This window comes from Chlamydomonas reinhardtii, chromosome 6 (genome assembly GCF_000002595.2).
Source record: "Chlamydomonas reinhardtii strain CC-503 cw92 mt+ chromosome 6, whole genome shotgun sequence".
In the NCBI taxonomy this organism is placed as follows: Eukaryota; Viridiplantae; Chlorophyta; class Chlorophyceae; order Chlamydomonadales; family Chlamydomonadaceae; genus Chlamydomonas; species Chlamydomonas reinhardtii.
This window is the reverse complement of record NC_057009.1, coordinates 934,453-958,113: the sequence shown is the minus strand read 5'-3', so window position 1 is coordinate 958,113 and position 23,661 is coordinate 934,453. Positions and strand designations below refer to the sequence as shown.

General features: G+C 63.6%; 5 protein-coding genes across 6 annotated transcripts in view; 4 read left to right on the top strand and 1 right to left on the bottom strand.

Annotated features, from left to right (window-relative positions):
- The first annotated feature begins 21 nt into the window (after window positions 1-21).
- Window positions 22-4,042, top strand: CHLRE_06g255600v5 (uncharacterized protein). The gene is made up of 6 exons (XM_043062692.1): window positions 22-651; window positions 1,033-1,305; window positions 1,420-1,482; window positions 1,712-1,798; window positions 2,151-2,900; window positions 3,130-4,042. Exons 1-6 carry the CDS (start codon window positions 646-648, stop codon window positions 3,361-3,363), a joined length of 1,413 nt encoding a protein of 470 aa, XP_042923398.1. The 5' UTR covers window positions 22-645; the 3' UTR covers window positions 3,364-4,042.
- Window positions 4,043-5,711: 1,669 nt separating this feature from the next.
- On the top strand, window positions 5,712-10,147 carry CHLRE_06g255550v5 (uncharacterized protein). 2 transcript variants are annotated; one of them, XM_043062691.1, is made up of 6 exons: window positions 5,712-6,504; window positions 6,828-7,312; window positions 7,437-7,532; window positions 7,717-8,453; window positions 8,570-9,171; window positions 9,317-10,147. In XM_043062691.1, exons 2-5 carry the CDS (start codon window positions 6,923-6,925, stop codon window positions 9,165-9,167), a joined length of 1,821 nt encoding a protein of 606 aa, XP_042923396.1. In that variant the 5' UTR covers window positions 5,712-6,504; window positions 6,828-6,922; the 3' UTR covers window positions 9,168-9,171; window positions 9,317-10,147. The 2 variants fall into 2 exon arrangements, with proteins under 2 accessions (XP_042923396.1, XP_042923397.1); XM_043062690.1 differs by having other exon boundaries at window positions 9,314-10,147.
- A 254-nt stretch (window positions 10,148-10,401) lies between these two features.
- CHLRE_06g255500v5 (uncharacterized protein) lies at window positions 10,402-14,637 on the top strand. The gene is made up of 7 exons (XM_001696323.2): window positions 10,402-10,918; window positions 11,064-11,471; window positions 11,769-12,145; window positions 12,443-12,689; window positions 12,899-13,420; window positions 13,587-13,720; window positions 13,906-14,637. Exons 1-7 carry the CDS (start codon window positions 10,793-10,795, stop codon window positions 14,483-14,485), a joined length of 2,394 nt encoding a protein of 797 aa, XP_001696375.2. The 5' UTR covers window positions 10,402-10,792; the 3' UTR covers window positions 14,486-14,637.
- A 2-nt stretch (window positions 14,638-14,639) lies between these two features.
- On the bottom strand, window positions 14,640-20,968 carry CHLRE_06g255450v5 (uncharacterized protein). Its single transcript, XM_043062689.1, has 11 exons — window positions 20,774-20,968; window positions 20,523-20,686; window positions 20,293-20,452; window positions 20,024-20,145; window positions 19,692-19,813; window positions 19,358-19,537; window positions 18,796-19,223; window positions 18,262-18,633; window positions 17,514-18,138; window positions 17,159-17,376; window positions 14,640-17,028 (listed from the first exon to the last, which is right to left on the bottom strand). Exons 1-11 carry the CDS (start codon window positions 20,930-20,932, stop codon window positions 15,949-15,951), a joined length of 3,630 nt encoding a protein of 1,209 aa, XP_042923395.1. The 5' UTR covers window positions 20,933-20,968; the 3' UTR covers window positions 14,640-15,948.
- Window positions 20,969-21,101: 133 nt separating this feature from the next.
- The window catches only part of CHLRE_06g255400v5 (uncharacterized protein), a 4,866-nt gene continuing 2,306 nt past the window's right edge, over window positions 21,102-23,661 (top strand). The window contains exons 1-5 of the mRNA XM_043062688.1: window positions 21,102-21,376; window positions 21,920-22,096; window positions 22,309-22,419; window positions 22,913-23,014; window positions 23,291-23,413. Of these exons, the coding sequence (XP_042923394.1) occupies window positions 21,239-21,376; window positions 21,920-22,096; window positions 22,309-22,419; window positions 22,913-23,014; window positions 23,291-23,413 (651 nt within the window). The 5' untranslated portion in view covers window positions 21,102-21,238. The remainder of the gene's footprint in view (window positions 21,377-21,919; window positions 22,097-22,308; window positions 22,420-22,912; window positions 23,015-23,290; window positions 23,414-23,661) is intronic.

Sequence of the window (23,661 nt, the reverse complement as noted above, 5' to 3'; positions counted from 1 at the left end):
GCCCAGTGCATTCCTAGTACCTATTTGCAGTTGTAGAATCCACAGTTGGGGACCTGGAGCTAAACTTGCTTGATGTGACTGTTGGTGTGCCCGCGGGGACCCGGCGAGGACGCGCAGCAAATGAACGGAGCTGTCCTATGCAAGGAGAAGTAGTGGAACTCCATACGCCTTAAAACCATGTTACAAAGGGTTCTCACCAGTCACATCAGCCGCTGCGGGAAGAAGCGTTAGGACTGCCGAGGGACTTGCGTTCTTGCAATAGCGGCTGTTGGGGGCTTGCACGGAATTCAGCAAAACACTACTGGTGCGCCCTCGGCACGGTGCCCAACCGCCGTCCGTTGCGGAAGCTTTTCGATTTGCACAATCGGATCGCCTCATGCCCAGTCCAAAAGTCATCATACAGTATTCAATCCACTTTGTTACTGAAGACTGCGTAAAACAACATACACACAAGCGTGGTGGTCCGCTGCTGTCCTCGCTGCTGGCCTCCTGCCACGTCCTGCCCTGCCTGGCGCAGAGAGCCTCCGCTGCTGCGCTTGTGGCGCCCTGCCTGCCTACGTCATCCAGGCCGCGGTTACGTCATCACGTCTAGCCTGCTACCGTCGCGCGACGCTTGAGCAGGTTAGCGCCGGGCTGCCGTCAGGGATGTTTGCCGGGATGCCGGGATGCTTTTGACAGGGGTCGCGTCAACTGCAGCCAGGGGTGGCGCACGCTGCGCCGGGTAGATATTGCAGCGATGTCGAGGTTGAGAGATGTGCAGGAACATCAATTTGTGCACAGGGCACACCAGTTGCCTCACTGCCCGTCTGACCATCCATGCCATCTTAGCGCACCCATATGCCGCCCGCGTTGGGTTGCCGCTATGTGTGCTGAACCCCTTGAACGCCGGTGCCACATCTGTGGCTTCCATACCTTCTGTTGTGTCAGGGCCTCATGCCACGCAGGCGCTGTTGCGCTGTCGCTGTCACATCACATACCCGGTTCACACGCGCACGCCCCTGCCACACCACCCGCACTCGCACACACACGCAGGTGCTGCCTCCTCACTCCACGTCCCGTTCGAGCCGCCCATCCAATATGCAGCTGTCCAACAGCCTGCGCAGCGCCCGCTCTGCTGCTGCCAGCAGCGGGTGCGCCCTGGCTTCCCGACCGGTCGTGGCGTGCCGCCGCGTCACGCCGTCCGTCACCCGGCCCGGCCCCTTCACCATCGCCACCGGCCCACTGCTGCCTGCCTCCCGCAGCAAGGCCGGCGGCGGCATCCGTGTATTCAGCTCTGCGCTTTATGAGTTTGGCCAGCAACTCAAGGTGGGGTCGTACGTGATGAGCACGCAACCTTCTTTATCGTACGTTGCCATGCCCATACTTGGGGCGCGGGGGCGGCCATCCAGCACGTGACTGATGTGTGTACCGTATATACAGGAGGACCTCGACCATGACCTTAGCCGGGCGCGTGTTGATGCCATCGCAAACAAAACTCGCATCGTAAGTCGGCATACACACATGGGCCTGACCCACCATGACCCGGCCTGGGGAGGGCCCGAGATCCTGCATGTGATTGGCCTCATACTCAGTCAGGGCCTCATTAGGGGGCTGCGCGATGGTAGGACAACAACACCAGGCGACACAGTTGTGAAGCAGGGGAGTTTTGGAGTGTTTTCCTTCCCAACGGTGAGCTACTACCTGCATGCAACCGGTGCTCCCGCTGCTGCAGGCTGAGCTCGAGCAGCAGCGGCGCATCCTGATGGCGGTGGGTGGCATGGCAGACGACGAGCCCGAGCTGAAGGCGGCGTTGATGCAGGTGCGAGTATGGTAGTCCTTGATGGCGTGTGTGACTCCGTATGTTTGTGGCCTAGGAAGGGGTGCGGGACGGTGTGACGCACAATACACCGATTGGCCCGGCACCAGACAGGTTACCGTGCTTGCCTGCTGCACTCACTCACTCGTGTGTGTCACAGCAGCATGCGCCTCAGCTCCGCGGGCGTGGGCAGTCTCGGCATCCGAGATGGGCACTTTAGGGGTTGACACAGTATATGGGGCGCACGCATGGAAGCACACACCCCCAGTACTTGCGTCACTTGAACAAATGTCCTAGTACCGTACGTGTAACCTTGCCCGCCCTGCGCCACCGCCCATATGGCCGGTGAAATCAGCTTGAGGAGATCCTGGGAGTCAGCTTCAACGAGCTGCAGCTGATGCTGGCCGAGACGCTCGCCGACCACCCCGCCAAGATGGACAACCTGGCTGCCATGGCGGCCGTGGTGGGCACCGGCAGCGACGGCGGGGGCGACGAGAGCGGCGACCGCGACACCGCCGACGCCGCCGACGCCGACGGTGACGGCGGCGAGCGGGCCTGGCTGCGCTTCAAGGCTGACGTCCACGCCTGCCTGGCCGATCTGCGCAACAGGAAGGATGGCATCACGCTGCATCGCGCCATTGTCAAGGACATGGTGCGCGCCTCCAGCAACCCCGGCGCCCGCCGCTCGAGCAGCTCCGTGGACAAGATGGCCCGGCAGGAGCTGGATCGGCTGATGCCCTTCCTGCTCGATGACTTCCTGGACAAGATGCCGGGTCTCAAGGCCGCGTTCACGGGCAAAGCAGAGCCCGGTGCCGAGGGTGATGACGGCGAGGGCGAGGAGGAGGGCGAGGCGCAGGACGTCGGCGAGGACGCGGTGGACAGCAGCAGCAGCGGCGGTGGCGGCGGGGTGCTGTCCTGCGCGGCCTGGCAGCAGGTGCTGGGCCGCACGGTGCGGGCCGTCAGCCCCACGCTGGCGCTGGTGCTGGCGCGCGGCTACCTGGCCATGGCGCCGCGGCAGTACCGGGCGCTGGCGCTGGTGCGGATGATCCTGCCCGGCAAGACTGGCGGCGGCGTGGACGGCGCGCTCACGCGCAAGGAGGGGCTGGTGAGCTGGGGTTCCGCTGGGTGTGGTCCTGCGTGTGCATACATGCAGCTAGCTGTAGGCCTGTAGCTGACTGTTGTGACACACACGTCTCGAGTGCAGCAAGCGCGCGCAGGCAGCCGCTGTTGCGGCGTGCGCCCACCGCTGACGCTCCCCGTACATGGTTCCCGCCAATCCGGTTGCCCGTGCGTGTGTCCGGAGAATAACCCGCCACTGTCGCACTTGTCCGCAGAGCCTCCTCAAGAAGCTCCGCCCTGGTATCAGCGGCCTGGCTGACAAGGACAAGCAATGGCTGGAGTGGGTCATTGCCCGGCTGGCGGCGGAGTTCGCGGTCCAGTCCGCCGGCGATGGCCACGAGCCCGAGCCCAAGCGCCCCGAGCTGCCTCCCACTGCTGTGCAGCGTAAGCCCCCGGCGGAGGAGCAGCACAAGCCCACCGCCGGTGCGCGCGACTCCCCGAACATGTAACGGCGCGTCCCATGTATGAGCTGCGGGCGGGGGGCAGTTGCGGTGATGAAAGGGCTGCTTCTTGCTGGGCACGAGCCCATGAAGCCCACGGCAGCGACGCATGCATGCCACCGAATCGTTTGTTGTGAGCTTTCTTGAGATTGGGTGCACGGCCCTGCCCGTGTCGATGTGGACGCGATGGGACATGGCAAGGGGCAGATTGTTGTAGGCACGTGGCTGATACAGCTGAGCCCCGAGAAACAAGTGCATGGCTTGGCGTGCGCCTTGACGGCTGCTGTAGAGGTGATGCCTTCGCGTGAGCGCGGGCATCCGTGTACCGTATGTGCGTGTGTGGGAAACTTCGACCACGTGGGATACACAATCAGCAGGACTGGCTAAAGGCGTCGTGAAGCTTCTCAGGGATGCGAACATGCGGGGCTCACAGAGAGGACGTTATGGCTTGTTGCACACGCCGCGGCGGACAGCAACTTGTTCACTTGATTGATTGCATGCTCTCTTGCGCTAGGGTAGCGGCAGAAGGGGCCAGGCGCAAAGGGGTGGCAGGGGGGGAAGTGGAACCGACAGTGTCAGACCTGGGCGTGTTACGCAGTGTTCCGCGTTGTGGCGTTCGTGAGCGCGGTGATGCGGCGAGGTCACGCGCTTACGGCATCAGCGCGCCACTCTGTAACGGACCGAACCTGCCAGAAACCGGTCCAAAAGCCGGATGAAGCCATCCGCTTGCCGTCGTATGCTAGTAGCCGCGCAAGGCGCGCATTAAACCGCCTGGGCACTTCACGACATTTGGGGCCCGAATACCAGATGTTGGGGAGAAGCGGGGCTGCAGGCTGAACGCTAGTGGTTGCCACTGTCGTGCTTCCGGGGCCCGCGGCTGCCCATGCACTGAACCACCAGTTTAGATTGGTGCGGATACCCGGGTTCCTTGCATAGGGGGCACGGCAGCACTGCCCCGCCGGCTTTTGGATGGCACCACCGACTGTGCCAGAGAAGCAACCGTAGTACCGTAGTTGCTACGTCCTGGGCATGGCTGGGTTGTGTCTGTCGCCTCGGGGCTTGCAAGGGCACCTAACCGTCGCCACCTCAAAGGGAAATGGTGACATGCAACGATGGAGGACACGGGGTCGGGCAAAGCTTGGCTGGGTGGCCGGCGCCGGGGTCACGGACTCACGGCAGCGCTGCCGTGCCAGCCAGTTACGGTCGCCGTGGAATTTGGCGGAGATTTGATTGCTGGAGCCCTTTGGCATGGGCTGGCTGCCTGCAATGCGCCAGCCGCCGCCGCCGCCGCAGTAGCACGGTGGGTGATGGAGGTGGTACGCGGTGTATGGGAGGTGACGCGTTGCACTTTCAGCTGGCCGCTTGAGAACCAGCCAAGCAAGCCCACTTCGGGGACAGGTTGAATTTGTGGTATGAGAGTCAGGGGGGGGTAGAAAGCTCAGATTCTTACCCCATGCTCAAAGTTACAGAGCTTTCGAAGAGCATTATGCATGTGCTTGTAGTTTTGTCAGGGGTGGTATGTTGAGGAAGTTCTGGGCCGCCAAAGTTGGGGGGTCGGTCCTCGTCCCTGGGGGTCCGTCGGGTTTCGGGAGCCCATCCTGGCGGATTTCGGGAAGCGCCCCACAAGCAGAACTAGGGGCCAAACGCAGCAGTACGAGGCTCATATGTGCACGTTATGACGTAATAAGCACAAACAAAGCGTGGGAGGGCTAAGTTGCGCGTCCGGGCGTGGACATGTCGGGACATGTCTCCACATTCAGCACATGCGCACTGACACAGCTTGGCTCTGAAGCGCTGGTGCGCACGAGTTAACGTCTAACAAGGCTGCCGATGCCGATTGTCCATTCGTCACGCGGCAGAGAGTTGAGCGCGGGGTGGTCTGGGTCGAGGGGATTTCCATGGATAGGATCCCGCCGGTGACCGAAGTCTCAGAACAGGACCGCTGATGACACGGAGTGATTGTGCTCGTCAAGAGGAGTCGATTGACACCACTTTGGTATTAAATGGAGGGGTTGTAACCCCTGAACAACAAGGTTTTGTCCGTCGGGGGGTCGGTCGTCCCCTCAACGGGGGTCCCGGGGGATTTCGGGGCATGGGGTCTGGCACTTTGTTTCCTAACCCCCCCCCCTGTGAGAGTTGCCCCTTCATGCTCGGCACGTGCTTAAGTGCTGTGCAGCTCTATGGCCTAAGTGGTCTAGGTGGTGGTGGAGGTTTATTTAACGTCCTGGGCGGGAAGGTGGAAGCCGGGGAGCGAGGACAGATGGGAGATTGGGAGAGGGTGCGGGTTCGTGGCGCATGTCTTGTGTGGTGTTGAAACAGCAATAGGCGCAAGCTTGCCAAGCTCAACTGATAATACGGGCAAGCGTGGATAAAGGCCACGCAGCCTCTTTTTCGTAGTTGCGAGTCAAACTCCCAATTCTCGAGGGTATGCACAGCCGGTGCGGCCAACTGGCGTCGCTTCAATAGATATCATATATACGTATACAGGCGAGATTCATCAGGCGATGTTCGGAAGGTCGTTCTACATTCTACGCGAGGCATGTGCATTTCGTGTTTGCAACCATCGCAAACCGCATCGCCTTCATAACCTGAGCATTTAGTTCGTTGCGCATTCTTGCGTCACGCTGACGGGCAAGGCTCAGGTCCGTGTTGGGTGACGCGACCCTTGGTGTGCTCCGTCCTACCTGAAACCTCGCTATTTGGGCTTTCCGGTTGGATGGGCGTATTCTTCCAGAGCTTAATACCGGGCTGAATTGGAGTTACCCTGCAAAGGCTGTCAGGAGACCAAGCGGTCGTTGCAGGTTGGAGGTGCAGAAAGCTCCTGGGTTTGCTGGTTGCCTCCATTTTGTGAATGTGTAACGCTATGGCGCTTGTGCCAGCGCCTGCTGCCTCGCGTTCAATGGCCTGGCTTGCATGCGCACCCGTTCGAGGCAACGCTCAGGCGCAGCCCCCTGGAAGGGCCATTTCTTGCTGCAAATGAATAAGAGTTTAGGCTGCGTATACCACTTCGACCATTGGGCTAGCACTGCATCCACCGCGCTCTTGAAACGCTAACCACCTGGCTTTGCCCAGGCCGCACGCGTTGATCCTCGCTCGTTTTGACGCGCTTGCCCTCGGAGCCTTCACTGTTGGAACCTATTGCGGCCAAGGGTAGGTTGCGGGTACGGTTGTTGCGGTAGGTTGCGAGGGCCAGGCTGCGCGCAGTTGGATGTGATGTCAGAGTCTTGTCGCTGAGCGCGCGCTGGGGCATACGCCCTGACCATTGTATGCTGCTGCAATGCACTGTTCACAGCCAGCATGGCGGGGTGGTCAGGGTCGTGCGTGGGACTAAGGGGACTATACAGTTCGGCCACTTGGGTGAGCGTGCGCCCCAGCGGCGCGCGTGTTGTTACAGACCAAGGCTGGACGCGTCCGGACGGACGCGTGGTGGGACCGTGCTGTCTTACCTTCACGGCTTCAACCCACCTCTGTAGGGACTCTACATGTCAAGGCGCCCAAGCGCCTTCAAGCCCGCCTAGCCTCACCCGCACTGTTGTGGCCGGAGGCATCACGGCGGGGCAGATTTGTCATGCAGTTCTCCGCAGCGCCAGCGCAGCTTCTCCGCCCGACACCATGCAAGTCCGCACCGGCGCCGTTCCACTGCCGTCTCGCCGCCACCCGCAATCACGCCGCAAGGCTGGCTCCGCACGGTGGCCCTCGCTCGCCAGCAGTGCGAGCACCGGTGCGCTGCGGTGCCTCCAACCAGCAGCAGGGCGGCCCCAGCGGTCCGCCGCCGCCGGGAGAACGCGGTGGCGGCCAGGGCGGCACCGACAGCTCGCCAGGCAGAGGCAGGGTCCCAAGCGACCCCATCAGCCCGGAGCCACCAGGGCAGTGGCCCAGTGGCCAGGGTGGCGCGGGCAAGCGCGGCAAGGGCCGGCGCGGCAGCCGACCGCCGCTAGACAGGGAGGCGCAGGCGGAGGTAAGGACAAAGATGACGCCTTTTGGCGCCACGCGCGCTCCAAGCCCTTCCACAACCGCGCGTTGCTTGATGCTTGACTTGGTATTAAGAGTTTGACACTCCTTGCTCATCCCCCGGCGTCCAGATGACTTGGTGGGTTCTCATGAACATCCTTGAGACTCAAGTCCGTCCAAAACGCCGGGCTGCTGCCTCAAAGCCCACGCCACCTCCAATCATTGAGGTGCGCCACAAAGTTGAAAGCGGCGTAGCGGTGTCTGTAAACCACGCAAATTACGATTAAGGGCCGCTCCAGTCATTCTACTGTGTGGCTACAGCACAAGCAGTGCCCTATCGATGTGGCATGTGACCCAATCCTTTACCTGGCCCCCCATTGCAACCCATTGGCTCATCATGTGCATGCGCAGGCGCGGCCGCCGGACATACCAACCGCACCGCAGCCTGCTACGCCCGAGGCGAAGCAACCACAGCCACAGCCGGGCAGCGCCACGACTCCTTCGCCCAACACCCAGCAAGAGCCGGCACCGGCCGCCACCAAGCAACCCGCCGCGCCGGATGCTGAATCGCCAGCGGAACGCCCGGTCGGTTCGTGGGCGCTGTCCGCCGCCTTCATGGCCGCAGCCTGCAGGGGCGTGGCGGTGCTGCTCGCGCTGCTGTGGTCGGCGGCGCTGTGGGCACTGGGGCGCACCGCCGCACCGACAGCCGCGGGCGGCCCAACCCGGACCGCCCCGCCGCCCACAAAGCAGCCCCAGCAGGAGGAGAAGGAGCAGCAGGAGGAGCAGGGGCAGCAGGGCGCTGCTGCGGTGGCGCAGCTGCGGCTGGGGGCGCACAACGTGCGGGGCCATGGGGGGCTCATGCAGGCTCTGGGGGTGTGGGAGCGGGAGGGCGTGGCGGTCGTGTGCGTGCAGGAGTCCTTTCACACACAATTTAAAATGAGCGTGCTTAGGAAGGGGCTGCTGGAGCGCGGGTGGGTGGTCGTGGCGGAAGACTCGGCGGGCAGCGTGGCAGCAGCAGGCGTGGCGATCCTGATGCGCCCGGACCTGGCCGCGGCCGCCGGGCCCGTGGACCAACCGCCAGAGCGGCCCCCGGGCCGCATCACCGCCTGCAGACTGGAGTGGGGCGGCCACCGGCTGCTGCTGTGCAGGTGGGGTTGGCGGTGGCGGTGCAAATAGCACCACGTCAGAGTGGCTGTTGGATACTATATGCAAGACGGCTCCTGCTCTCTGCCATCGTTACTGACCGCCTTCCGCCGCTGTGCAGTCTGTATGTGCCGACAGGAAAGAACCCCAAGGCCGCGGAGGCTCGCGCCCTGGTGTTCGAGTCGCTCACATTCCTGGTGGCGCACGCGAAGGCGGAGGGCCTGACGCTGGTGCTGGCCGGCGACTTCAACTTCGTGGAGGACCCACAGCTCGACAGCTCCACGGGCCGGGGCAGCCGCGGGGAGGACGCCGAGTACGCGCGCGGCTTTAAAGCGGCAGTCGCCAAGGGCTTGGGCTTGAGCACGGTGCTGGCGGCGGGCGGCGAGGCAGCGGCGGACCTGGCACTCGTGGACACCTACCGCCAGTGCAACCCGGAGGGGCGCGAGGGCACACACTCCTGGAAGCGCGCCACCACGGGCTGGTCGCGCCTGGACCGCATCTACGTGACGGGCCGAGAGGTTGCGGGCTGCGTGTCGGCCGCCTTCATCTCCCCGCTCCACACGCAGTCGGACCACAGCCTGGTGGTCATGCAGCTGGCAGAGAAGCCGCCGCCGAAGGAGCCGAGCGGCGCGCCGCCATCGCCGTCCACTCCACCCTCGCCCCCACCGCCCCCGCCGCCCCCGTCGTGGCCGCCGCTGTTGCCGTTCCGTTGGCGCTAAGCCGGTAAGACCTGTGGCGTACTGACGGCATTAGGTTTGAAAAGCTTTCCGGAACATGTTCAGCGGCCTTGCAACTAGTCCCTGTACTGTGGCAAACCGGTAAGTGGACCAGCACTGAACCCATGCCGCGTTCTTGCTGTCTTCAGCAGGCACACAGGAGCGCGGTACCGACTTGGGACTTCCTTTGGACATGAGCCTGCCGTGCCTTGCGCCGCGGCAGCGCCAGCAGTCGAGTAGCGGCAGTTTTGCTGGCGTAACCGACTTGGACAGGACGTGTGTGCGGAATTTGCGAGCATGATGCACAGAAATACAGCTGGGGAATGAGGCTGCAGGGAGCAAGGGTGTTCATTTCAGAAGACCAGGAGCGTCGTAGATTGAACGATGAGTGCAGCGGGCTGCGGCTGGCAGGGCAGCCCGTTCCTGCGGTGGACAAGGCACGGTATCTGGGACTAGTCCATGGCCCTGGACATGCTTTTATCGCCTGCAGAGAGACGCGATGTGAGGCTGCGTGGCGTGCTATGTACGCGCTTACTGATACAATAAGCCGTTTGAGGATTCTCTCACCTGACATAAGCATGCATTGTCTTGAGGTCCTAGCATAAGGTTGTGAAGTGTGGGGACCCAACGTACGGTACTAGCGGAAATGTTGGGCGGGGGACGGGGGTGGGTGGGTGGAACAATAGCTAGGCGCAGTTCCCAGGTTATGAGCAGGGTTGCATTGTCGACTCGGGATGGTCAAATGTGGCCGCAGCTATGGCATTCATGATCAGCATTCGGATCGTCATGGCAGGCATAGGGATAAGAAGAATGCGTTCAAGTTAGAACACAAGATGGTGTGCTCCGGCATGCTACAGCGGCAGGCAAGGGGAGTTGGAGGGCGAGTTAGCGGGTGGCTGAACACGAGCGCGGAATAGGGCGGCGCAGGGCTGCAGACTTGTGCAGTGCGGATGGCAAGCTCATGTCACCGTCACCATCCCTTGCCACCATCCCCTGTCACCCACCACCCAGTGCTCAATCCAGACCACAATGTTGAGCACATTCGTCTTTGGCCTGTCGTCAGACCTCCCGTAGTGCGTATTCCATGGCCGATAGCTTCTACAGGCTGCACCGTATACTGGCAGATGAGAAGCGATGCTAGCTAAGCATGCATTGCCTTCGTGGTACTTTGAGGACCGGGGCTGTGTGCCGTTTGCGTTGTTCCTAGCCCAAGGGTTGTCCAAGATTGTCAGACATAGGATGCCGGGACCGCTGACCGCACCGAGGGCTCAAAGCGACTTGAATGACGTCGCACTGGCAGGATAGATAAAAGTTGCAATGGATATACACGGTCCCTGTGATTCTTGTTAGCCGTGAGGCTCTCGCTACATGTCGGGCACACCTTGTCAAGTCGGGGGTCCCCGGGCCCGAGCGTGCCGGGTCTGCCACGCAGATGTCGTGCACAACCACCGGCGCCTTTTCCAATCAGCTTTCGCGTCGCGCATACACTAGCACGCGTGGGCGCATCACTTATAAGGTCAGGTATGGATTGATCTGATTGCGGGCCTTGGCCCTGAAGCCCAGCTTCAACAAGCAGCAACGTGCAAGTCCAGCCTTCGACGTGGGGCTCGGGGGCCCTGCCATCACAAATGTGGGGCCTCAAGGACACTAGATTCTTAGGAGCATTCGGTCCTGGGCGCTGGGCTTCGCTGCGCAAGCGGACTGGCAAATGGCTTCCTTTCCCGGGCGGGCGCGACTGCAGCCAGGCAAAGCAGGTGTGTAAAGTATTATGCTTAGCGAACCTAGCGCAGGCGAGTTGCAACCAGATCCGGCATGTCGCGGGCGTGCAAGGCAACCTCCGAAATGTGCATTCATATTTCCTTGTTTGCGACCCTCCATGGCACTAATGCATGTCTGCAGGGATCATATGACTCGCTGAACTCTCGAGTTTCGCATGCGGAGAGCAACACGCGCCGGGGCCGACGAGCGCCGCCCCAACCTCGCGCCCCCGCCCCTCCATCGGCGTCCGCAGCGGCTGCCTCCTGTCCGGTGCCCCCCAATGGCGGGTCCCCCTCGCCGGCCTCCAGCTCTTCAGGCGGCCAGGCGTCTGAGGAGCAGGACCTGTCCATGGATCTGGACTACATGCCGGTGCTGGGGCCGGTCCGAGAGGCGCTGTGCGTGCTGGTGCCGGCCCTGCTGGCCCTGGCCCTTTACAGCTACACGGGGCGCTGGCACGGCGGCACGTGGGCGGCGCGCGTGACGGGATTCGTGGCGGCGGCTGCGTGTGCGTCGCTGCTGCGGACGTCGCTGCTGGAGCGGGAATACAAGGTGGGTCAAGGGGGGAGAACAGGGAGGAGCGTGGCGGAGGGAGGGACCAGCGAATGGAGCGAAGGCCAGTGTGGGCTCAGGGGAAGAGCCGTGCTTTGCTCCCACCTAGACCGCAATCAGGCAAGGAACTCTTGGGACCCTCGGACGAATGGTGCTTGCGTGTGCAAGAGGGTGAGGTCCGGCAGGCATACGCTTCATCCTGCTTTGTGTTTGTCTAGCCGAGTGGAGGTCTGCCATCTACGCACCCCTACCGCGCTGCCTCACGCCCCGCCCCACCCCGCCTGGCCCACCCTGCAGGCCCGAGAGAAGGCATACGCGGCACTGGGCGATGGCGACTCACGCTTCCGGCCCATTGTGGCCGCCTCAGCGCACCGCACCGGCAGCGCCGGCAGTGACGGCGGCGGGCACGGGTCCCAGACCCTGACCGTGCATGTCAAAGTGAAGACCGGCGACTTTGCCGCAGATGCCAACAGCCGCGACAGCAGCACCGGCAGTGGCGACGGCAGTAGCAGCAGTGGCAGTGGCAGCAGCGACGGGTCGCTGACGGCGGTGCACTGCTTCCACGGCTTTGGCGCCAACCTGGGGTCGTACCAGCGGGTGCAGGGCCGGATGGCGGCGGCGCTGCGGGGGGTGGTCACGGCGCACGACATGCCCGGATTCGGCCTCACGCAGCGGTGCGTGTGCGCGTGTGTATGTGGGGGCGTGTACGTGTGTGCGTGTGGGGGAAAGGGAAGGGGTATGTGACGACGTGCGTTTGCGTGAGTGCGTGCGGGTTGTGTGGGGTGTTATCAGGAGCCCTTGCGAGTACGCAGCATGCAGCCAGCCTGAGATATGACACCCTTTGATATCTTGTCAGTGTTCAGTGTACACGGTGCGTATGCGCGCCCTCCTCTTCTTACATCGTCCACTTCGCTTGCAAATCCCCAACCGCCCCCACCTCACCCTGTCCTCCCCTCCCTGCACCCGCACAGCCCCACCGACATGTCGTCCTACTTCCTCACCTTCAACGGCCGCCTGGGCCGCCTGGTGCTGGACTACGAGCTGCAGCAGCTGGGGCTGATGCTACAGCCGCAGCAGCCCGCAGCAGCTACTGCAGCTACAGCAGCTGCACCCGCGGCTGCGGGCGAGGCCGGTGGCGCTGCTGCGGCGGCGCGGCAGCGGCCCATCAAGCGCATCCTGGTTGGGCACTCCCTGGGCGGCGCGTGCGCGGCGCTGGAGGTGAGCCCGCTGCTGCATTGCGCCCGGCGGGCAGGCGGCAGCACAGCGCCGCCGTTGCGCCCCCCAAGCAACCCCGGCCGCCTTGTGACACCCACTGTTGGTCAGCACCTTGCTACACACACTGCTGCCCTCGGCAACAACGCGACATGTACGTGAAGTAGACGTATGGTTCAATATTTGAGCGAGTGTACGCGTGTGTGCACGCGCAGGCTGTCACGGACCCGGACGGCCTGGCGGGCCTGGTGCTGGTGGCCCCCGCCATATTCGCCTTCCCCGGGCCCGAGTTCGCAGACGTGCAGCTGACGCCACACCGGCCCGGCGGCGGAGCAGGCGCCGGTGTGGTGGAGGCCACGCCCGCGGAGGAGCGCCGCGCCGCTGCCGCCCAGGCCGCCGCCCACCTGGGCTTCGAGCCCAGCGGCTGCCACGTCACCGACCCCCCTGAGGTGCGCCGCCTGTACCCGCGGCGCGAGGAGCCGGAGCCGGGTGCGGGTGCAGGCGCGGGGCAACGGCAGCAGCAGCAGCCCCAGCCGCTAGAGCGGAGTGGCAGTGGCAGTGGGCTGAGCCGGAGTGGCGGCGGGCGGCGAGCGCGGCGCGGGCGACTGTTGCGCGCTCTGGGCCGGTTGGCTGGCGGTCTGGCGTCGTTGTTGGCTCTGGGTGTGCTGCGGCTGCTGGCGCCCGTCATCACACTGCTGCTGAGGTCGCTGGTGCGCCGCCGCACCTTCTGGCTGAAGGTGAGCTCCAATATTCATGAAGAGGGTGACCGCGTGGGAGGTGTACTCGTTGAGTGCGAATGCGCGCGGGTGAGTGCGGGGCGACCAGAGCCGTGCCCTTGGCATCCGATGCAAGCACCTCACGTGCTCCTTCTCCTCTCCCCTCCTGCGCACCACAACTCCACAGGGCCTGCAGCAGGCCTACTACAACCCTTCTGGCGTCACGCCCGACATCGTGGACAGTTACCGCATGCCGCAGTTGGTGCGCGGCTGGGAGGCGGGCATGGTCAACTTCCTGCTGGCGAGACTCACGCGGCCCAGGTGTGTGTCGGTGTGTCGGTGTGTGTGCGGCCAGGGCGTGCACTTGTGCTCTTGTAACATGGCAAACGTGCGTGCATGCGGTGTGATATGATGAGATGAGCCCAGGGTCTTGCCGAGCTTTGCGGTGGCACAACTGACAAGCGGACTTTCTGTGGCCGCTCACACTGGTGGCCACTGGTCCGCAGGGGCGGCATCAGTGAGCTGTTCAGGGACGCCCTGCGCGATGCCCAGCCAGCGGGCGACAGCGAGGGTGACATCGGCACCAGCACCGGCACCAGCATCACCGGCGCCGCTGCCACTGCCGCCGCAGCTGCGGCCACTGGCATGGGCGCCGCTGCGGCTGCGGCCGCCGGCGCAGGCCTGGCCGCATCTGCCGCCGTGGCCGACTCGGAGTCCTCCCGCCTCTCCCGCGCCGCAGCCTCCATGCCCCAGTCTCCCACCGTCGCCCCCGCTGCGAGCTCCTCAGCCCCCGCAGCAGCAGCCACGGCGGCCTCGGCCACAAACGACGCGCCCGAGGAGGACACTGACCTGGCCAGTCGGCTGGCGGCGCTGGTGGCGGCGCGCCGGCTGCCTGTGCTGCTGGTGCACGGGCTGTACGACAAGCTGGTGCCCGCCTCCAACAGCCAGCGCCTGGCGCGCATGCTGCCGCCCGACTGCTGCGAGCTGGTGCTGCTGGACCGGTGCGGGCACATGCCGCAGGAGGAGATGCCGGGGCTGTTTGTGGACCTGGTTGCGGAGTTCGCGGCGCGCGTGCAGGCGCGATGAGGCACCCTAGGGCGGCGGAGGCACGAGCCGGGGGGCTTTGAAGCGGCCTTGGAGCGGTTGCGGCCAACCTCCCACCATTGCGGCTCATGTTGTGTAGCGGTGGGGCGGTGAAGGCGGATGCGGAGTTGCGGACGTGTTGTGTCAGGTGGGAAGGCGGGTTGGATCGGGGGGTTGCAGATACCAGGGGATGGGGCGTTGCTGCTAGGCAGGTAAGGCGTTGGTCTCGTCCGAACCAGCCTTCGTAGGGAGCATTTAGTGTGACTGCTGTATGTCGAGAGACAGGCGCTCTTGAGATCAGTGGTGCTTTAGATCTTCCTGGATTTCCTTGCACACGATGCTCGAGGATTTGTTGGGACGTTACATGATTGCTGCTCCAGACATACCGTAATAGCGCTTCTACTGAAGGCGTAGGTTTCGGCCCAGCTGGAGCACACCATGTAGGTTCGTGGGTCTGTAGTCATTGTTGAAGTGTAGGAAGGAAGCCAGACTGTGCGGCATCCTTAAGCTGCTGCCTGACAGTGCTGTACGGTATCAGACGCGCGGTGTCCATTCCGCATTGGGACATGTCCATTCCATTGGTATAAGTTCAAGCCAAGCGTGTACTGCACACGCATGGACCTGCTCCCAAGTGCAACCAACGGGAGAGACATCGCATCAGTGTAACCGAGAGCAAATCATCCAATAGCCCGCTTACGTGTGGGCTCATCCACCGCTCACTGATCGAACAAGACCATTCTGCATTTTGGATGACCGGATATCTCGCGAGTCAAACTAATTAATGATGATAGCATTCGTAGGTACACCGGCGCTACTAAGTACTACCGATTCGGCCCTCCGCCATCCGCGTCACACCGTCTTTACACCGGCACATCTGCAATGCGTAACATCTTTTAGGTGATACACGCTCCGCGCATCGGGATACGTACTTGCAACCCACATCCGACAACAGCGTCACACCAAGCCGGCCTACACTATTGGGGGAAGCCAGATATGTGGCGGTCCCCTCGCATGCATAAGCTTGGTGGAAACGCCATTTCAGTTCCGTCGAGTACTGTTGCCCCCTCCATGCCCACGCTGTGCAACAGGTTCGCTGGTCACGGGTCTGAGCACACACGGCGGCAGTGGGGCCCAAGCCGTGGGCACAATGCAATGGTGGTCTGCGATTCCCTCCCATCATGCGTTCTCAATCTCTGTTTGACAGTGGGGTGTGCGTAGTCATTTTAGGGTATCCAAATGAATGCGCAAACAATGCGTCAGGCGGACTCAATCCCAACGCATGCCTCTAATCTTTGCAACCGGCCACCATGCCGGCGGGCTAGGAGAGTGAAGATCCGGTGGCCTTGAATTGAAGAAGACCTGAAAGAAACATGCACGAATCCAAAACTATATCTTCAATGCCAATTCCTTGCTTTCAGCATTCCCAGAATGATGGGCTCAACACCTTACACCTCCGGCCGCGGTGCTCAATCCGCCCCGTACCGCCGGTTCGGCGTGCGCTGCCGGCGGCCGGTGACAACGGTCTGCTGCGAGAACTCCGCGTCCATGGAGGCCTCGTCCATGTCGTCGCGCGCCTCCGTGTGCCGGCCGCGGCGCTCCCGACCCGTGCTACGGTCCCGCGCCGTGCGACCCGATCGCGTGACGCGCGCCTGCGGCTGCTCCTCATCGGCATCGACCTCCTCTTCCTCTTCCTCCTCCTCGGCGCCGTTCTCCTCGGCGGCCTTCTGGCTGTCCAACGCCTGCAGCAGTGCGGCCAGGCCCTCTGGAATCTTATGCTCAGCACTGCCACGGCCACCGCCGCGGCCGCCACTGCCACCACGACCGCCGTTGCTGGAGCGGGAGACCGGCACGGGCCCCGTCGGCGTGGGGTGGCCGCTTCCCTCGCTGCCCTTGGTGGGTGAAAGCGCGCCGCCGCCGGTGCTGCTGCCGGTGGGGAGAAGCGGGTGCAGCAGCGGCATGCCCAGCTCACGCTCGCCGCCGCCACGCGCGTTGCCGCTGGCAGAGCGGCCAAGCATGCGCGGCGCCGCCGCAATTGCACCCAGCAACGGCAGCTTGGGGCCCCGCGGCGACTGGCTCGCGCGGGGTGGCAAGGGCGGCAGGCCCGGCGGCATGGCGGAGGTGGCGCCGACGCCCTGAGCGGGCGCGGCGCCGGCTGCCGCGCCAACGGCATTGCCGCTGTTGCCCGCAGCGGCGTGCTTGCTGTCGCCGCCCAAACCGGGTCCGCTGGCGCCCGAGCCGTTGGATTCGCTCTTGAGCAGGAAGTTTCTCATCGCGGGCACAAACACCGCGTTGTAGAAGCCGATGATGTCGGCGCGCGACTGGATCTGCAGCGTTGGCAGCACCTGGTCGATGACGACCGAGCGGAAGATCGACTGCTGCGCCTGCGGCTGCTTGCGGTACTGCGCGATGATCTCGCGGAAGGAGACCTGCGACAGCTTGTGCACCTTGCAGTAGCCGTACAGTGTCGACAGCATGATCTGGTCGATGTGGCGGTTGTAGAACAGGTGCGTCTGCTTGTACAGCGCATGCTCAATGGCCTCGTACACCTACGGAAGACGCCAAGGGAAGAAATTGAGTCGAATAGCTCGCCAGTGCGCGGGACGACGCCACCACTTCAACAACGCGGCCCGCCCATACTCCAATCCGGCAATATTCAGAGCCCCCGTAGTCACCCACCTTGCTGTTGACCTCGGGCCCCTCTAGCGGGCTGAAATCGAAGTTCTCGCACAGCAGCGCCAGGCGGAACGACGTGAGCTTCAGCACCTTGCGCAGGAACTCAAAGAGCAGCCCCGCCTGGCCCTGCGCCGCGCCGGCGGCAGGAGGGAAGCCCACCGCGTTGGGCAGCGACTCGATGTAAGACTGTGTCGAGTGAGCGCCGCCGTCCGTGCCACGGGCTGTACGGAAGACAAACAGGCAAAGTTAGGGCGTGATCGCTAAGTGGCATGGACGTGACACGGATGCCGGACGCACACAACGTCTCCTGATGATACTGCTACAAGCATTGGATGCGCTCCATAAGTCAGTCACTCACCCTTCTTGGCCGGCGACATCATGCCCGAGAACGCCACGCCCTGGCTGCGCTTTGGCGATGGCGGCGGCGCATGGCTGGCCGCCGGCGCCGCGGGACTGGCAGCAGCCGGTGGTGCAGGCTCAGCTGGGGCCGCAGGGGTCGTCGACGGTGGCGCCGAAGTCGCCGCGCCCGGCGCACCCCCCTCTGCCGTCTCCATGGGCGGGGCGCCTCCCGACTGCTCCGTATTGTGGGATGATGAGGCACCTGGCTGCTCCGTGCCGCCATCCGCGCCGCCCTCCGCCGCAGCCGCCGCGCCCGCACCGCCCGAGGAGGATGACAGGCCCGCCCGGCTGCCTGCACCGTCGTGCTGCGAGTCGTCGCCTGATGCCGCCGAGCAGGCTGCGGTGGCCGCCGCCTCCTGCATGGCCGCAGCTGCTGCGGCGGCCGCTGCCTCGTTCTCGGTGTGCACGTTGACGATCAGGTGGTAGAGTGACGAGCCCGGCTCCCAAGCCAGACACTCCAGGATCTTCTCCTCGATCAGAAACAAGTGGCGCTTGAGCTCACGCGGCAGCGTGGCGATGCTCTTGACGAAGGTGCCGATGATGTTGGCCATGTCGAAGGCCTTGATGCGCAGCGCGTCCAGCACCTGCAGCGAAGCGGCGAGACCCCTTTGTGACATGCTCAGAGACTAAAAATGCTTTCCATGCCTCATGCATTTCCATTACATGCGCGTGACCCAACTTCCCAACAACCCAACAGTCATGCGCACATTGGGAAAGGCGCAGGAGACCATGCGGTAGCAGGCCGCCACAACCTCAATGCAGCAGGCAATGAGGCCGCGCTGGAACTTGGCCGAGCCAAGCAGCGCCAGCGCCGCCGGCAGCCCGTTGGTGCGCTGTTCGTTCTGCAGGATGGTGTCCAGGCTGTGGCAGTACAGCTTGGTGGCTTCAATGCGCCGCTCCGCCCCCAGCGAGGTGTTGAGCAGTGGGAAGGGGCCAAGCAGCGAGGGCGCTGCCTCGTCAGGGATGACGGACGCCACCAGGTCCCGCACGCGCTTCATCAGCTGCTGCACCGGCGTGGGCCCCGAGCTGTTGCTGTTGATGGGCAGCGCCGCCAGGAAGCGCTGGAGCGTGGGCGACGGCTGCGGAGCGTGGGCAGGAACGTGAGCACCCATACCGTCAAAAGTGCACAGCATACCACCTAGTCCGCGTTACTATGTAAGAACCCGTTTCGTAAGCCTTGCCTCTCCCGCGCGTTCCTCTGCTTGCCCGCGGCCCTTGCCCTGACGTCTTCCCAAACCCACCTCTGCGACCATGTTGCTGGTCACGCCGCGTAGCCACGCGGACGCGCCCATTGCCTCCGAAATGGGGGTGCCCGGAACGCCGGGTCCCGCGTTGAGGTGCATCATGGGCAGCGGCGAATGCAGCCCCAACGGCACGAGGTGCAGCTGCTGGGGCCCCGGGTGCGCCGGGGTGGCGGTGTGCAAGCCCGGCCCCAGCGGCCCGCCCGAGCGCAGCGGCATGGATCCGCTGCGCAGCTTCGCCATGGTGGAGTGCATGTGCCCCGGCGAGAAGCGCGGCGACGCAAACTTGGTGAAGTCCGTGGACAGGAACTCGCGCTCGTCCAGCTCCGTGGCGCCGCGCGAGTAGTGCTGCTCATACTCGCGCTCCAGAGCGGCCACGACGCGGTTCATGCGGTCCGTGTCCGTCACCAGGCCCTCCAGCACCGGCGCTGCAGGTGCATACGGGGGAGGCCGCTTAGATCCTATTGCAGTTTTTTAATGGCCACTTGGACGCCTAGGACTGATGACATGCATCACCCGCCTTCAGACGGCAAGGACCCCGTGGCATCCTGTCAGGACTCACAAGCAACCAGGTCCACGCCTCCAACGGCAGCAGGGCCCGACGCGTCCGACAGCGCCTTCGCCTTCGCCTCCGCTACCGCTGTGCGCCACTCCGGCACGGCACTAGTGAACACTTGCGTGAGCAGCGCCTCCACGCTTGGCATCCGCGCCTGCACGCGCCCGTAGTCCGCCTTGCACGTGTCTGCAGCCACAATCCCACAAAGGTGCAGGATACGTAAGGGGTGTCCCGAAAGCAAATCCTTCCCAGCGATGCGCTGGCTGTCGGGCACCCAGGCAGGCACACTGTGTGTGGGAGAACCCAACGTGGAGCCAATCCCGAGCTCGACCCGGCGCACCCGCCATGCTCTTCAGGAGAAACTTCCCCCGGTTTTCCCGCGTGATGTGCGTGAGGCAGTCCGGAAGGCGCGGCGCATGGCTGGCAAGGATGGCGAAGATGCAGGGCAGCAGCTCCACACAGCTGCAAGTCAATGAAAGTGTGGTGAACGACGGTCAGAGAATAAGCGGCTTAGAGGATTATGCGAAAAGCATATCACATATTGAAGCGCGGTGCGCAAAAGAAGGTCCAGGCCTCGTGAGCTGCAAGCCATACGGGTTATATTAACGCGGATGTAGGCGAACTGCCCTGGAAGTTCGGAAGCGCGGGAAGGATCCGTTTCGCGGTGCGCACCTCACAACGTCGGGAAACGCGCTCAGGAGCTTGACTCGCAGCACGAGAAAAGCGCTCCAGCCCAGGCGCAGGACGACCTGCTTGTAGAAGTCCAGCTGGTGCAGGAACGTGTTGAAGTTGTCCTACGGGAGGCGAAGGGCGGGGTCCGAAACGCGTTTCCCGCCTTTCGCGCCGTCCGCAAACAGCACCCCAACAAGCCCTCTCGGCGACGCAATTTGCGGATGGAACAACTGACATGATTAGAAAAGCAGACAGCAACCCTCAGGCACCTTGTATTTCTTGGCCAGGAGTCCCATCACGACCACCGTTTCCGAGTTCTCCTTCAGCAGCGCCTGCTGGCTGAACTGCTTTGAGCTGCTGCCGCGCGACTCGAAATAAGCCGACAGCTCGCTCACGACGACGTGCACCTCGCGAAAGAAGTCCAGCAGGCTGCGCGGTGCAAAAAGCCGGGCGAAGAATTCAGCGGGAGTCTTGGCGGGAACCCGACCGCAAGCCTTACTTGATGCCGGCCACAGCCACGATGCGAGAAATGGAAAGCCCCAAGTTCGAAGGCTGCGTTTCGCTGCCATCCTTCTCCTTCTTCTGCGCCGCGGAGAGAACTCGCGCCACGAAGAGCAGGCTGGCCTGCTTGCACGCCTGCTTCACGTCCTCGTCCTGGTCGCCCTGTAAATGAAAATTGTCTAACGGTTCGACTCGGACCAAGCCACGCAGAGCGGGACGACCCGCACGAAGTGCCTCCAGTGAACTGACCGCATACTCCCTCGGGGCAGCGCGCTCCTGTGCCTCGTAGGCTCCCTTGAGCTCCGCGTAAAGCTCTAGCACATCGGGCTGAAGCGCAGGCACGTTCCCGATGGTCAGCCCCTTAATTAGTGCTACAAGCCCGCGCTCTGGCGGGTGCGTGGTTGACATGCTGTTAGCACTACCTAGCTAATTGGCTTGATAATGTCATGGATGTCTGCATATAGCTGCTTGATGAGCAGACGTCAAGGTTGTCTGAGCGCTCAACAGTGCCATGCGGATGCAAGGACTCGTCGGCCCTTGACATCCGCCTGCGTCAGTTCACATTGCCAAATTTTTTCATATGCGCATGCTGTTGGCTCATCTGCTCCCTGCATTGAGTATCACGTTGACGTGACTGCAGTCATTTGAGAGTGCCAGGACCTTGGCAAGACGCTCTGGTTAGGGGCTCTGCGGCCCAATAGTAGCTAGTTGATAATGGCTGAAAAACGAGAGAGGTCCCAATCGCCAGGGCCAGAGGTGGACGCGGAGATCGATGGCGATACCGGCGCTATTGTGGTATCAAAAAAGCCCCGCACGGACGCACAGCTGGTGGTGGGGTCGGTGACCAAGGAGGTGGGTGTTCTAGGGCGGCGCTCAGTGCACCCTGCCCCGAGCGCCCTGTGCCTCGGTCGGCTGCGTGGGCCGGCGCCCGCTGTGCCTGCGTGCCACCGGTGCGGTCCGCCCGCATGCGGGTGCCACGGGGGGCGGGTAAGGGCTGACCAACAGCAGTGTTGAGCGGCGGCGAAGTGGCTGGAGCTCCTGTGGGTGGCTCCACCTCACCATGTGTGCGCACAACGCGTTCGCTGGCCGTGTTTGCGCGTATTAGGTATTGCGCATGTATTCTTGCCTGTATCCCCCCGTTGCTCCTTCCCCTCTTTATGACTTCGGCTCCGGTGCCTGCCAATCCGCTGCTGACCTACTCCTTCGCCTGCTGAAAACCTAATCACCATCCGCACGCGCGCGCGCATACACGCACACACACACACACACACACACACACACACGCGCGCGCAAGCACACACACACACACACACACACACACACACACACACACACACACACACACACACACATACACACACACACACACACACGCACACACATACATACTTGCAGGGCATCACGCGGACCAGCAACCTGTCCGCGCCCATCATCCAGCTGTCGGGTCATGCCGGGGAGGTCTTCTCCATGCGCTTCTCGCCGGACGGGCAATGCATCGCCTCGGGCTCGTTCGATAAAACCATCTTCTTGTGGCGCACGTACGACGAGAACGAAAACTACAACGTCATTGCGGTGGGTGCATGGGTACTGCCCACGTGGCCTGCCCGGGTGGGAGTCATGGGCCTGCACTCCTGCGGTATGTGCGGTGCAGCATGGTGGGCGGGCGCCATTGCCGCTCGGCCCCGTGCCGCGAACCCCGCCTGCCACACGTCTTTCGGACCCGGACATGACCTCTCTCCCGCCTCCCGCCCCCCTCGTTTTGTCGCTGTGTGTGTGCTCCACAGGGCCACCGCAACGCCGTGCTGGAGGTGCACTGGTTCACGGACGGCGAGGCGCTGCTCAGCTGCAGCGCCGACAAGACCGCGCGCTGCTGGGACGCGGAGACGGGCGCGCCGGTGGGTGCGCGCTGGAGCGAGCGCTGGCGTTGGCGCGGGTGTTGGCGTGGGTCGCGAGGGCGGGTCGAGAGGGTTACCGTGTGTCGCCGAGCCGAGTGAAAAGGTCAGGCTTGGGGTGGGGTGGGTTGTAAATACCAGCCCAAACTAAACCAAAACCAACGGTGGGGTGGGGCCGTGACGACCCGCATCATGCGGTTGGGGCGGCCAGGCGTGGATCCAGGGCGGAATGAGGTTGATTGGGGAGCGAAAGCCATTACTGCATGACGAAGCACGCTTGCGGTGGAGCGCACAGATGGGGCAGGTGCAGCCACCAGAGGGAAGGCGGGCGCTGTGTGGCGGGCGCGGCTGCCGGTGCCCCCGTACTCGCATGCTGCGCCGGGCGGTCTCCCGGTCGCTCAGTCCCAGCACGCGCCGACTTACCTGCCCCCCCTCCGTGCCCCCCTCTCACACACACACACACACACACACACTCCCCGCCGCCTCCCGGCCTCAGATCAAGAAGATGGGCGAGCACACGGCGGTGGTGAACAGCTGCTGCCCGCTGCGGCGCGGCGCCAAGGTGTTCGTGACGGGGGCGGACGACAGCACGGTCAAGGTGGGCACATGGGGGGGTATGGGGGGAGTGATGCAGCACGACCACCGGCGGGGCCGATGGCGCAGCGTGACATATACCATGCTGTACTACGCCAGGAACGGCATGTGTGCGCTTGTGTGTGATGAGTGCACCCGGGATGTGGAGCACGTGTGTGGAGGAGCGCTGGGGCTCTTCCACAGCCTGCTCCTTGGCACACACGCACGCGGCGGCCCTCAGCCCGCCTCTGAGGACTGGACTCACACCGGCCGCCTCGCCGCCGCCACTGCCGGCCCGCAGGTGTGGGACATGCGCGTGAAGAAGTCGGTGCACACGCTGCGGAGCGAGTTCCCGGTGTGCGCGGTGGCGTTTGCGGATGCGGGAGACCAGGTGTACAGCGGCGGCGTGGACAACGCGATCAAGGTGCGGGCGGGGGGCGGGAGGGGAGGGGAGGGGAAGTTGAATGGAAGGGAGGGGAATGGAAGGGAGGGGAAGGGAAGGGAAGGAAAAGGTAAGGGAAGGGAAGGGAAGGGAAGGGAAGGGAAGTTGAATGGAAGGGAGGGGAAGAGAAGGGAGGGGAAGGGAAGGGAAGGGAAAGGGAAGGGAAGGGAAGGGAAGGGAAGGGAAGGGAAGGGAAGGGAAGGGAAGGGAAGGGAAGGGAAGGGAAGGGA

What these genes read in the sequence shown, in the direction of transcription:
- CHLRE_06g255600v5 (XM_043062692.1), top strand. An exon ending in AGTTTGGCCAGCAACTCAAG is followed by an intron (nt 1,306 to 1,419) that starts GTGGGGTCGTAC and finishes CCGTATATACAG; the next exon opens with GAGGACCTCGACCATGACCT. An exon ending in TGAAGGCGGCGTTGATGCAG is followed by an intron (nt 1,799 to 2,150) that starts GTGCGAGTATGG and finishes CGGTGAAATCAG; the next exon opens with CTTGAGGAGATCCTGGGAGT.
- CHLRE_06g255550v5 (XM_043062691.1), top strand. Translation starts at nt 6,923, where the DNA reads ATGCAGTTCTCCGCAGCGCCAGCGCAGCTTCTCCGCCCGACACCATGC. An exon ending in ACAGGGAGGCGCAGGCGGAG is followed by an intron (nt 7,313 to 7,436) that starts GTAAGGACAAAG and finishes CCCGGCGTCCAG; the next exon opens with ATGACTTGGTGGGTTCTCAT. An exon ending in CGCCACCTCCAATCATTGAG is followed by an intron (nt 7,533 to 7,716) that starts GTGCGCCACAAA and finishes GTGCATGCGCAG; the next exon opens with GCGCGGCCGCCGGACATACC.
- CHLRE_06g255500v5 (XM_001696323.2), top strand. Translation starts at nt 10,793, where the DNA reads ATGTGGGGCCTCAAGGACACTAGATTCTTAGGAGCATTCGGTCCTGGG. An exon ending in ACTGCAGCCAGGCAAAGCAG is followed by an intron (nt 10,919 to 11,063) that starts GTGTGTAAAGTA and finishes GCATGTCTGCAG; the next exon opens with GGATCATATGACTCGCTGAA. An exon ending in TGCTGGAGCGGGAATACAAG is followed by an intron (nt 11,472 to 11,768) that starts GTGGGTCAAGGG and finishes CCCACCCTGCAG; the next exon opens with GCCCGAGAGAAGGCATACGC.
- CHLRE_06g255450v5 (XM_043062689.1), bottom strand. Translation starts at nt 20,932, where the DNA reads ATGTCAACCACGCACCCGCCAGAGCGCGGGCTTGTAGCACTAATTAAG. An exon ending in GCGTTTCCCGACGTTGTGAG is followed by an intron (nt 19,814 to 20,023) that starts GTGCGCACCGCG and finishes ATTGACTTGCAG; the next exon opens with CTGTGTGGAGCTGCTGCCCT. An exon ending in GGCCCGAGGTCAACAGCAAG is followed by an intron (nt 17,029 to 17,158) that starts GTGGGTGACTAC and finishes CGTCTTCCGTAG; the next exon opens with GTGTACGAGGCCATTGAGCA.